Source organism: Homalodisca vitripennis, chromosome 8 (genome assembly GCF_021130785.1).
Source record: "Homalodisca vitripennis isolate AUS2020 chromosome 8, UT_GWSS_2.1, whole genome shotgun sequence".
NCBI lineage: Eukaryota > Metazoa > Arthropoda > Insecta > Hemiptera > Cicadellidae > Homalodisca > Homalodisca vitripennis.
This window is the reverse complement of record NC_060214.1, coordinates 67,956,061-67,969,392: the sequence shown is the minus strand read 5'-3', so window position 1 is coordinate 67,969,392 and position 13,332 is coordinate 67,956,061. Positions and strand designations below refer to the sequence as shown.

General features: G+C 34.0%; 1 protein-coding gene across 1 annotated transcript in view; it reads left to right on the top strand.

Annotated features, from left to right (window-relative positions):
* The window catches only part of LOC124368214, a 46,686-nt gene that overhangs the window by 24,377 nt on the left and 8,977 nt on the right, over window positions 1–13,332 (top strand). Inside the window, exons 9-12 of the mRNA XM_046825489.1 lie at window positions 1,016–1,077; window positions 6,463–6,594; window positions 7,598–7,801; window positions 9,328–9,452. Of these exons, the coding sequence (XP_046681445.1) occupies window positions 1,016–1,077; window positions 6,463–6,594; window positions 7,598–7,801; window positions 9,328–9,452 (523 nt within the window). The remainder of the gene's footprint in view (window positions 1–1,015; window positions 1,078–6,462; window positions 6,595–7,597; window positions 7,802–9,327; window positions 9,453–13,332) is intronic.

Here is a 13,332-nt window from a genome sequence, read left to right as displayed (position 1 = left end):
AGTATAAACATCTTAATAAAAATATTGTAGTATAGTATATTTGTTAAATATGTATATGTAAGGTATTAGATAGTCTAGCTCAGTTTATATCCCTCTGACAAAGTCTTTTGTATTGATTAATACTATGCAAAAATATATCAACCTCCCCAGGCAAAGAATTATGTAATCTCATCATTGTATTCAAAGGTGATGAAAAATGTGCCATTGTACGAGAAAAATTAATGTGAAACAAAAAATTAATGGTCTCATGAAAGAATGTAATGGGTTGTATATGCATCAGTGTCACTGGTTTAATCTGCCGCATTTGCAGTGAGTGCCATTTTAATGGTTTATGTGAGAAGGAGTTATAAAATAACCATATTAGCATTAAAAATTCTATAACATATATTACATTACCAAAATATTATAAAATATGACAGAATCGATGCATTGAAAGGAATTTTGTTATTGGATGTTAATTAACCCCTCATTGTTATTGACCTAATAATATGTTCATAGCAAATGTGTAAAAGTGTGCTACTGACATAATATTATGCATCATTATAATTGTTCCTGTTTTATTCAATTGTCTTCCATAATATTTCGCAAGAAGAATTTCTATGACAACCAGCATCGCAAGTAATTCGGACGTCTTTTACTAGATGTCATCACAGTCCTCTGTCATGAGTGTTTGCACTTGGTGAGTTCGGTGTAGGTGCATAGTGCAGACAGCTATCACGTGTCCTGGAGTATTTTATGGTTTTTTTCTAATGTTTATTGTACAATGGAAATAACTGATGCCCAAATAGACGATTGGCTTCGTTTGTATGATGATGACATGTAAAAAAAAGCAAAAAGAAAATTTCGGGAACACATCATAATTTCTTAGTACAAAAACACAATTGTTAAATGGGTACTTTACAGAAATTAAAAATACTCAAAACCTCCAATATTCATTTTATGGTTCAGTTAAAAACAGATTTATGATTTTTGTCATGTGTCGGCCATGTATATAACCTTGTTGTATTTTTCTCAGGCAAAACAGAGTTACTACAGGGACGGCAATGGGTTGCCCAGGTGCTTCACTCAACAATATCTGTGAGTTAAAAATGGAAACTTGCTTAAAATCACTTAAATTTCTCTAGTCTAAATTGAATAAAATTGTACAAATTTAATATAGATTTATTAGAACGTTGGAGAGATGACTCAGAAGCAGTGGCGTAATCATGGAAAGGTATGAGGGAGACTAAACCTCCCAAAGTACCCTAAAAATAAACTATATTTGTATATAAAGAAACCTGTTTTTTAATCCAGTTAAATTTTTAACTTTGAATTTAGTTTATTTAATTTATTTAAATTTATTCAAATGTATTCAACACCCTCTGGTATGGTGAACTTTTCAAAAACACTTAAATGCTATTTTCTTTCAATAACTTCAGACGTTGAAGTCCTGCATGACATTAAGTGAACATCGAGTGCACCAACTTGCTGTTAGTTTCCTCATCTTTTATAAAGTAAAAGAACTACAACAAAATGAAAATACCTGACAAATTAATGACATCTGACAACAAGTTCAAAGCTGTATGGTACCTAATAAATACAGAGAGACCTATTCATGTAGCTGAACAACTAAACACTTATTTTAATCAAATAGTAGAACTGACAATACAACAAAATAACCAACAATTGGGAGATTGCAGACTTGGAGAGGATTTAAACAACCATTTCATCTGACTACCACAACATGGAAAGAAGTAAAACAAGTAATACACAGCCTAAAAAATAAATCATCCAGTGGTACAGATGAATAATCTTCAAAAAATGTTAAGGATTGCACAGAAGAATAATTGACTCAACCTCTTACATCAATCATAAATAAGTCATTTTTTCTAAGGCCAATTTCCTACAAAACTTAAAATCTCCAAGGTATACCCCAAGCACAAAAAGAGGCCAACAACTGATCCCAAAAATTATAGACCCATATCATTAATTTCTACATTTTAAAAAAATTATACAAACAATTGTATTGAACTGGATAATGACACATCTTACAAAACATGGCCCAATTACTGACTGTCAGCATGGCTTTCAAAAGGGAAAATCAACTTTATCCATAATTGACAGTATAGAAGAAGGACAATTTGTAACTGCGTTATTTCTAGATTACAGCAAAGCCTTTCACTGTTTGAGACACAATCTTATCTCCATAAAACTTGCAGCCTTGTAAGTAAGAGGCTTAGAAAACAAGTAGTTTGATAGCTGTCTAAAAGGAAGATCACAAGTGGTGGAGATTAAGCATACAACATCTAACCTCACTAGCATGTTCAGATCATACCCTAAACCAATTACAAGAGGAGTCCCACAGGGATCTGTGCTGGGACCCATTCTGTTTATTCTGCTGACTAATAATCTCTCAGCTCTAATAAAAAACAATAGTACCAGCTGTATAATGTAAGCAGACAAAACAACTCCTTTTAAGAAATGGCTCAGCTGAAGAATTATATAATAACTCTGTTCCATCTCTACAAAATGCCATTACTTAACAGCAAATTAAATGACTTGGTGATAAATCCTGACAAAACTAAACAAGTAGCAAGAAAAAAAGTTCAACCCGCAAGCAATCCCAATATATAAGTGCTTAATCAGACTAAGTTTTTAGGTGTAACTCCAGACAGCAGTCTCACCTGGACAGATCATGTGAACAACATTTGCAGAAATATCAGTACAGGTATCTACGTTGTTAAACGTATCAAATGGGTTGGCACTCTGGAAGTGGCAAAAGTAGCCTACTATGCATTAGTAGAGTCTCACATTAGGTACAGCCTCATAATCTGGGGAATCTTGTTAGGGAATCTTAAGAGAATGCTTGTTCTACAAAAGAAGGCAGTTAGGACTCTTGCAGAGCTGCCGACAGGCCTACCAGACCCTAGGCATACTTACAGTACCTGCACTCTACTCTACTCTATGAAGTGATCTTACACGTAGACAAATTACACCTGCAGATTCACATGGACATCCACAATTACTCCATACACCATGCCTCAAGGTTTACCCTTCCGCAACACAGAACAGCCCTCTTAGAAAAAACCATCATACATAGGCCGAAAATTTAAAAACCTCCTTCCAGACTACCTCCGTAACCTGAGAGGCGACACTGAAGAACTCGCTTTGAGAATTTCTGCTTAAGAGACCTTTCTACACTATAGAAGAGTTTATGGAATCTGCAAATACAAGATTAAAAAATCTAAAATCTTTCAACTCACAATTATTATATTGTAATTGTATGATAATAACTTTGTATTATAATCTGACAAACTACTGTTCTTAATAATCATGTAATAAAGATGCTTTGACTTTATCTTCCAGAAGTGCGGTAAACAGAGTGGCTACTTATCAGTAATTCAAAAACAAAACTGTGATTTGTTCTGGAATTTTCTGTAGAGAGAAAAAAAAAATGGGTTATTATGCTTGAATTTTACAAGATAATGGAAAGTTCTTCTAAATAATATTTAGATTTCAATTAATATTTGAACTATTGATGTCATACATTACCATTTGTCTGTTGTGTCTATTTGTGGACAACAGCTGATCATGATTACGAAAATTACTGATAGCTCAAAAACGTGATATTGTCTTACTTTGTGTGTAAAGAGACATATAGTCATATAAAATAATTAGTGAAGTTTTATAAGTATTAATGTGCTTTCAGTCTAATATAATCAGCTGATCAGCAGTACGCAAATTACTGATCATGTTTTTTATGTACTTTTACATACAAAAAGCATAAAATTAATCTAATAGGCAAATTACCATAGTTTTGTAAATATTTTGATGATGTCAGCTGGTTGGTAGTATGCAAATTAGTGATCAGTTAAAATTTGTCTGTCTATTTTATGAGAGCTATCTAGAGAGTAGATTATGTTTTGCTCCGTAGCCACTTAAGGCAGGACTATCACAGCTATTTTATGTAAGGGTATTTCTCCGTTTAGTGGCTATCCATCATGGCTTCCTTGCTGCATATTCATGCTACTTCCTCAAAAACATGACATCGACTGCTGTAGAATGCACCTGTTGCTCAATATAGCCAGTTGCAGGGCTGGTACTCCCTCTGCGTGACTCATATTACCTTCATCATCTACCTCACTGTCGAAATCATCTTCTTTTTCTACATCCTGGGTATCTTGACGCTGTAGAACCGACTAAGCTATTTCTTCACCATTCAAAACTTCATTATCGAGCTCCTTTTCAGCGGTCATCCACCCTAAAACATCTTCCACAACGTCTTCAGTGTGAGGTAGCCGCATTAAGTCACTTAGGATTTCTGCCTGTTCCTCTGCTTCATGTTCAAGGTCGGGTGCAACAAGATTATTTCCATCCTTTTCAAAAGCTTTTTCAATGTCTGGCCACACTTTTTTCTCCATGACTATTATTGTCAAGGCCGTTATTTCATCATAGGCCTTAGCCACCATGAAAATGATGTCCTTCACGTTGATTTTATTTAACACTTGCATTAGGTCACATCGTTTTCTAGGTCGAATAGAACTTCTGAAATGAGCTTTCTGCTGTACTTCCATTTAACGCATTCAATGACCCCTTGATCCATTGGCTGTTTGAGAATTGTCACACATGGGGAGCAGAAAATACAGTTTTATTTCAGTCTCACACTCACATGTCATTTCATCCGGGTGTGGGTAGGCGCATTGTCGAGAACAAAAAGTGCGTTTACAGGAAACTTCAAACTTAACAAGTGACTTTTTATTTCAGGCACAAACTCACAGATAAACCACTGTTTAAATAAATGAGAATCCATTCAAGCCGATTTCTGTGACCCATAAAGAGCACACTGATAGCTTTTGACGTCCAAGTTTTTAAATGTCCTGGAATTTGCTGACGTACCGATGACAAAAGGAGCTAGTCTGTGGGTGTCTAAAGAATTGGAACAAAGAGCCCCTGTAATTCTTTTCTTGCTTACTTTAAAGCCAGGGGCAGACTTTTCTGTTGCCGCAGCCAATGTTTTTCAAGATAAAAGTTGGAAGTTTACCCCAGTTTCGTCAATATTTTGTACTTGTTCTGGGCTTAAGTTATTTTCGGCAAACACTTTTTCAAATTTTTTGTGTGAAATCACTTGCTACTGCCGGGTCCGCTGATAGCTTTTTGCTGGGATCACACTCCCAGAAAATAAACACCATGCCTATGTTTCCAGTGTAAAAGTATCACTAGCCACAAATTCCCCTTCCCCTTGAAATTTATTGTGTAGGATAACAGCCTTTTATTGTAAAGTGGTGCCACTAACTGGCGTTCCTCTTCTACATTCTTGCAAAGACCACAACCATAGAGCATCACCAACTAACAAGCACGCTTAACGGCTTGGCTTGTGGAGAGACCATTTTACACAGTTGCGGAGTTCATGAACTGGAGAACATCACCGGTATTCCAGTGAGAGCTACACAACCCTCGTAGTTGTAACCATCACCACCGACAGCGCCTTAAAGCTCAACAACTATATATGCTTTTATTTAAATCTTTGTAATGTTTTGACGCCTATTCTGTACTCTATGTTCACGAATAAAGTATTCTGATTCTGATTCTAACTCATTGTTAGGTTTCTTTAAAGTGCAACGAGATGCAAGAACTTTGTCCGTTTCAGTCTGCGTACAAACAGTCTCTGTTTCGACCCCGAACATTTACCATGCTTTTACTGACTCCAAGTTCCCTCCAAATACTTTGCACCGATTCACCTTTGGCTATACACTCTAGTGCTTTCAGCCATTGTTCCATTGTCACAAAAGTAGTACTCTTACGTTAAGCACTCATACCGAAAACGAATCCAAACAGCCCCACACACACACAAACGTTCACTCAAGAAAAGAATACTAATGTACATGTACTTGTACTATACGTCTCTACTTGATCAAATACAGAAGGCAACTGACCAATTTAAAGAAAGGAATGAGCACATTGCCATCGCTCGATAATCTTGTGATGACCTGTTGCCAGCCAGCACCTCAGCGAACACAGTCAGTCAGTCTAAACCATTTAGGCAGTTGGCTAAACCAAACGAAGCCGAATGAGAGGGAGTCTACTGTACACATACATTTCAGCCACATGATATTATTAGTAAGCTCATCCTGCTTGTACTATTACGATTGTGCTGGATGATGTGTTTCGGAGCCAGTAATTTTATGACCATCTTTATGCTTGTAGTTTTTGCACAAAAACTACAAAATCTGTTTTATTTTTTAAAACAGATTTCAGTAACCACCATGAGTAAACCATAGGTTCCACCTTTGTCGGAGTCGTTGCATTTTGAAACACCCGTGTTTTACACTCTCTTCTGAGAATTGGACCATCATAAAGTGATACCTATGTCTCATCATCAGTGTTAGTTTAAAAATTATTGTTATGGGGTTGATTTCTTGTAATAAGTTATTGAGTGGTATAATTTTATTGCATTATTTAATAAATTTAATTGACTGTTAACAGGTTTAAAGATCAAAAAGCCCTTGGTGAAGTTATAAAAGAACTGACATTTCGTAGTTCCAAAGCGTTGAATTCAGGACTAGAAATTGTTTATAGAATAGGTTTCTCCGATATAGACAAGAGAAAAATGATTGCGTAAGTACTAAGATTCTAATTTACATTACAATGAATTATACTTAAAATTATTAAAGTGTTATGCAAGGTATCCTTTCCTGCAACCACTTCACTGCAAATTTTAAATAGTTAATGATATGTTCATCACATAACAATTTTCAAATCTGAGGTGGTCGGATACATTTAAAAAATGTTGATTATTCGTAGAACACAAACTTAGATTCCTAGAAAATTTGAAAAGCATCTGTATTACGAATCACTTCAAATTGGTTCTTAGTGATGGCCGTTGAATATTTATATTTGTCTTCAGTAATAACCAAATAGGAAAAAGCTCCTAGTTTTTTCTTGACATCATCAATATTATCAAATGTAAGCTCTTTCTTACTCTTTCATGTGTAAAAAAAAACACACAGAGATATGTCTGGTGAGTAAAGTCGATGAGTTAAGGCACCGGTACTGTAATTTTTTGTCAAAAACTAAAAAAAAGCTGTATGATAGCAATGCAAGCAGATGTATGTTAGAAAAACACTTGTACACTATTTTCCTAGAACTTCCAAATAAAAGCATGATTAAAGGTCTGGTCCAAAGGGACTATATTAGAATGGATAGCAAAATCAAATGAGCATTACATTGATGTTTGATTTGACTTAACAACATTTCTTTAATGGGAGACAGTGACATCTTCTATTCATTGACTCCTGTGAAACCCCCTCTTGATCGAATATTCGGAAGCTGCTGAATTCATTGAGAGAAATGGTAAAAAGGAAACAAGCATTGCCAGTAAAAGAAATAATGTAATGTTTCTAAAAATTACAAAATGTTAAAGTAAAATATAATCTATTTTAAAGTGCAGTTTAAAGTTCTCAAAAGGCCAATAAAACAAATTTAGGTCAAGTTAATTAGTGCACCCGATTAAGTGAACTTAGTGTATTTGCTGTTGATAATTGATTTTCAAATTCACTAATATTTGTATTAAAAGAATTTTAATAAATTTTGTTTTATTGGTCTGGTTGGATTTTTCCAGTGAGGTCGACAAACTAAATTTCTCGTACCGTTCTTTGAACCACCAGAACATTCCAGCAATCGCCATCTACCAATCGCCATCACCAACAATGTTGAAATATAAGCTGATGAAGACAGGTGGAGACAGTGATAAATACCAACTTATAGAACCTGGTGGGGAAATTTACTTCCCGGGGGACGAACTCTTCTTTCCTGCTGATAAATCGTGAGTACTAATGTTGTACAAATTATTTAGTCATAATAAATAAGTATTTTTTCAAATATACAATTACTTTGTTATTTGTTTTTAGCTGTGGTCACCGTTCCAAAGCAATTGTGTTGAAGGTGGACCAATTAGTTAATTATAAAATCATTATATTTACTACATTGCTCATGTTATTAGATGTACTGTACATTATTGGATTGTTTGATTTTAAATGAATAAGAACATATTTTCTTTTATTAACAAATTTGTATACAATCTACTAAGTGTAGAATTGTTACAGTCATAACTTTTATGCAGGGTGATGTAAAAGGTTCAAAACCAAAAAATACTTGTAACTGTCAAATATATTAATAAAACTATGATAAACAAATGAAGTGGAATTTAATTGTTATGTAACGATAATTTTACTTAATTTATTATCATCTGGTAAATTAAATCAGCTGTGTACTAAAAAATAAGGATAATCTCCATAGATAAACAGCCTTTATTCTTTGTATTTATTAGGAGAAGGTGCATTACAGTAATGTTGACTTGTGTTAATTTAAAAATTATTAAATACCTTCGACATTATTCAATATTAGCTAAATGGCATCCAACATAAATTTGAGTAATGGTAGAGAAATTAAAGGAAAAAAAATTCGCCTATAAAAACAAAAAATGTATTAATTAGAATAATTTATTTTTTGCAGCCCTATATTTTATAATCAATTTAGGTTTTAAAACTTATTCTTCAGTGCGTTTGTGTGTGCGTGATAATTGTAACATAAGTTGTATTGGTATTTATAAACTGTCTAACCAAGAACTTAAAATTTTTGTAATTAGCCCTTTGAATCATTCTAGGGAGGCTATTTTCGGTACATCCAACCATTGAATGAAGATGAAAAGTAAAATAAGCGTAGTCTGAAAAGTGTTTATTCTCATATAGGGTTGAAAGTCATCATCATCATCATCGTCAGACGTTTCCGTTCTCACGGGTCGTCGTCGTACACAGCCTCCTCCACTTTAGTCTATCCTTCCAGGTCTCCTCTTCATCCACCTGTATTTTCTGTAGTCCCCTTCTCTCTATGTCTTTCCACACTTGGTCCTCCCATCTTCCTCTCGGTCTTCCTCTTGGTCTTCTTCCTCCTTCCTCCTTCTCCAGTGCTATTCTAGGCATTCTATTATCTCCCATCCTCTTCACATGCCCCATCCACTGTATTCTTCTTCCTTCCATTGTCTCTTGCAGTGAAACTGAAAGTAACCAAGATAATTTATGCAAGTAAGCTAAGTTTCTATAATTTTCATAGGTTCTGTAGGGGTAGGACCAAACTGGTATCATTAAGTCCGCCATTTATGATGGCATTCATGTATGATGATGATCTATTAGAAATTATTTTAAAAGTTTTTCTTAGTTCTTACTCTTATTGATAAATAATTCTAAATGTTGTACAAAATTTAATTATGATCTTTATTGTTCATTTAAATGTTCTTTTAATTTATTCACATTGATATAAAGAAATGATTTGGTTTATGTACTGTACTTTTAGGATATCTAGTACAAAATCTTCGACACAAGAGAAAAATCTACCATTAAATGTAAAAAAAGAAGAAAATATTGCTGAAGTTATAAGTGAACTGGATACTACTTCACAAGTTCCTTCATCCACAGCAGGTAAGTTAAATACAATAACATGTCAAACTTTAATATGGTATAGTAGTTTATGTTATGAAAAATAATTTCTACTGTTCAACCTTTAAGTTTTATCCATTTTTGAATATATACCAATACTGTATGTGGCTCTTTTGTTGAGATTATCAGATTCTAAAAATATTTCATTCTAAATATATCCTCAATTTTTGCAGTAACTAATAAATAATTGTAAATCTGTAAAAATTTTAAACTGTTTAAATAATTCAGAACTAAATTATAAGCACTTTAAAAATACTTGAAACTACAATGGAGTTCAAGTTTTTAAGAAATTTAAGTGAAGAACTTTTCTGTAGTAGTATTAGTTCATTGCCTCTGCAAAGAATAATACTAACCTTTTGCACTTCTGTGTCGTACTCAGTCCAACATAAACTTTTATTGCTGTTTCCTTTGTTTTTCAGTTTAGTTACAATATATAAAGTTTTAATTTGTAGAGAACAGTAATTTATTGAGTCATTATTTTTTGTTTACATAACAAATAAAATTGATAGCAAGTAACATATTACATAAATAGGTCAGAGTTTAAAAATTCGTCTTTGTTGTAGAAGGGTCTCTCTTGGAGCCATTCATTCAGGGCTTTCTTGAGGTGTTTAGGCTGTTGCTGTTTGATATTATCTGGAAGTTTATTGAAGTATAGGGCTCCTTTGTAAGATGGCTCTTTTCCCAAAGAGGCTCAGGTGATGTGTTGACAAGCTGAAGTTGGAGGCATTTCTTGTATTGTAGTTGTGAATATTGTTGTCTTTTGTGTCCTGAGTTAACTGCTTGTATGATGACGTAGATGTTCTTTTCTGCATTTAAAGCATGCAGCTGATATTTATTTAATAAAGAATATTCATTTTATTATAATGAGTATAATAATATGTTAATTCATAAATGGAAAGATTATTTGAATTTTTAAATTACTAAGATGTAAATTTTTATATTCACCATTAGATTGTGCTTAAAATTATAGGACTAGATGACAAACATGGAATTATTCTTACAAATTTATGTAATTTTGTAAATATTTATTTTACAGTTGAGATATAAACCCATTATTAACTAAAACTTAATATATCTATAAATACATTCTGAAACAATTGATGTATATGAAACAATTTTTATAAAAAAGAACCAAAATAATCTGGTAAACAACGAACCTGGGCCTTTTCAAAATTCACCGTTACTTTATTTGATTTAACTAAATATAAACTTTATTTTTATATATACATATAACATACTGTGCTGTCATAGAATATTACCTCTTTGTATTTTTAATGACATATGTTTTTATTTAGTACAAAATTGTTTATGTTACTATTGTTATTTTACTTTTATTCAGTTGTGTGAGTCCGAAGATGTACTCATTGAGTACGAAAGGCCTCACAAAAATAAAATCTTTATATTATTGGAGAGTTTGTTTAAATTAAGGGGGGAGTTCACGGCAAAAACACTAAAAAATCAAAATTTTTTTGACATTTTATAAAATTTATTTTTTTCTTATTTCTCCGTGTTTTTTACGAACACGGTGATGTATAATACATGACCAAAAACATTTTTTTTCTACTCATAAAAAAATAATTAGTGGCGGCACTACACCGCTAAATTTTGCTACTTTGAGCGTTACCTCTAGTGTCTCGCGAAGGCAACTCCCAATTTATTAGATAACACGCAATTTATGGTGAGTACATGACTTATATAGTATGTATTCTATAATTCTTTTGTAAATTATTTATACTAATAGAATCTTTGGGATATGATTTCTGCAAGTCTGCCTGCAGACAGTTGTGATGTGTCTTCTGCAAGATCAACAAGTGATTCATACTACCATCTGATTGTATTTACAAAACAGTTTGTTGTATTAGTTCTCATAAACAAACATTACAGTGATCTGTGTATTGCAATAACATTTAGTGATTATTCAGTTTTTATTTATTGCTTATTTAGTTTCATTCGTTCTAGTAAGTGTTGGTTTCGTGTATTGGTTAGTAAGTATTGTAGAGTAGCCAAACTAGGCTAGTTCAGCTGGAAAATGCCTCGAAATGAAAAATAGTTCAAAAGTGAAACAAGATAGAGCTAGGTTAGCTATTCAAAAGAGATGGGAAAATTGGAACAAAAAAAATCTAGAATCAAAAAATGAAATCCTGAGTGGGGATATTCTAAGTGGCACTAGTTCAATAGGCAGTCCAAATATGCCTGAGCCTATTCCTAACATAGAGCAAATAAGTCTAATACCTGGACCAAGTAATGTCTACTCAACCTATTGTTCAGAACCAATGAATATAGATGATTTGTACACGAACGTCAGAAAAAAGGACTTTGTAGACAGTGACATCCAGGTAGGCCTACAAGATTTAGACGCTGCGCCTGAATATTTGTTCGTGGACAAAAGTGTTCTGAGCAATTTGGTGACAAATTTGTTATGCCCCCCGATTGTTTTAGGTCAAGCCTGAAGCTATCTATTTACAAATAGAGGTAGGTTTTAACGCTCAGCTTTCTGTGGAATGTAGTGATTGTGTGCCCGGAAACATAATGCCCCATGTCCTAGTTCAAGGCAAATAGAATCCGAAAACTGAGTAAGACATAAACAAAAGAGTTGCTAAAGCTTTTAGTACTATAAGCAAGGGATATGCCCGCTATAGAGCAGTTTTGCTTTAGTAATGAACATGAACATTATGAGCAAGGGATATTATAGCAAGTGTATGAAAAGCGTAAACAAATCCACAAAATGGCCGTATTGCTAGTCTTTCAAAAGCACGAGCACGTGTGCGTGAACATTGTCAAAAAGAAAAACAGCGCCTTAGAAGCTAATAGTGCCATAGACTTAGCGGTCAGTTTGGATGGATCGTGGCACAAAAGGGGGTTTACGTCAAACTATGGAGTAGGCTCTATTATTCATATAGATACGGGACTAGTAATTGACTATTGCGTTCTCTCGAAATTTTTGTCGCAACTGTGCCTCAGCAGAACATGATTTGGGGAGAGGAAGCCCAGAGTTTGACATTTGGTATGCAGTGCCATGCTATAGATTTTTTGCGATAAGAATTATGAAGGATCCTCTCCAGGTATGGAAGTCGCCGCCGCTGAAATTCTTTGGAAACGCTCACTAAGCTAACAAATTTCGCTACACAACATTAGTGAGCGATGGAGATTCAAAGGTGTTGTCACTCATTTAAAAGACCTCAACATCTATGGAGAAGATGTTTTAAAAAAAGAGGAGTGTATAAATCACGTTTCTAAAAGACTGGGCACTGCCACTCCGCAACCAAGTAAAAGTGTGCAAAGCTCAAAAAAAATCACTCTTGGAGGAAAATCCCATGGCAGTCTAAAGGACTCAACCATCAAAAAGCTTACCAGGTATTACCACAATGCTGTAATTTAGTAGTATCAACAAAGATGCACCCACTGTTAGAAACTCTATCTTAGCTACACTTCACCACATGCACATCGACCGATGAAAAACCTAGTCATACCAAGTGTCCAACCGATACAAATTCATGGTGTTTTTACAACCGTGCGATTGCTAATAATGAAATTCCTGGAAGCCATAGTGACAACATAAAAACACCTCTCAATCCAACTGTTCTCAAACATATTGCTCCAATATATAAGAGACTCACAGAAACTAGCCTGTTTAGAAAGATGTCTCAAAGGTCAAACTCAGAATGCCAATGAAAGCATCATTTAGCCGGAAATGTGACAAAGCGAGAAGTGTATCAAGAAGGATAGTTGAAGCTGCTGTAGCTGAGGGGTGTGAGTGGAATTTAACTTTGGAAATGCCTCAGCTATCAACATTCTTCAAAAAAGAACAAAATTTCACCTGGAAAAAAAAGCATCATGATTGCAAGAGTGCGAGATCGACGTC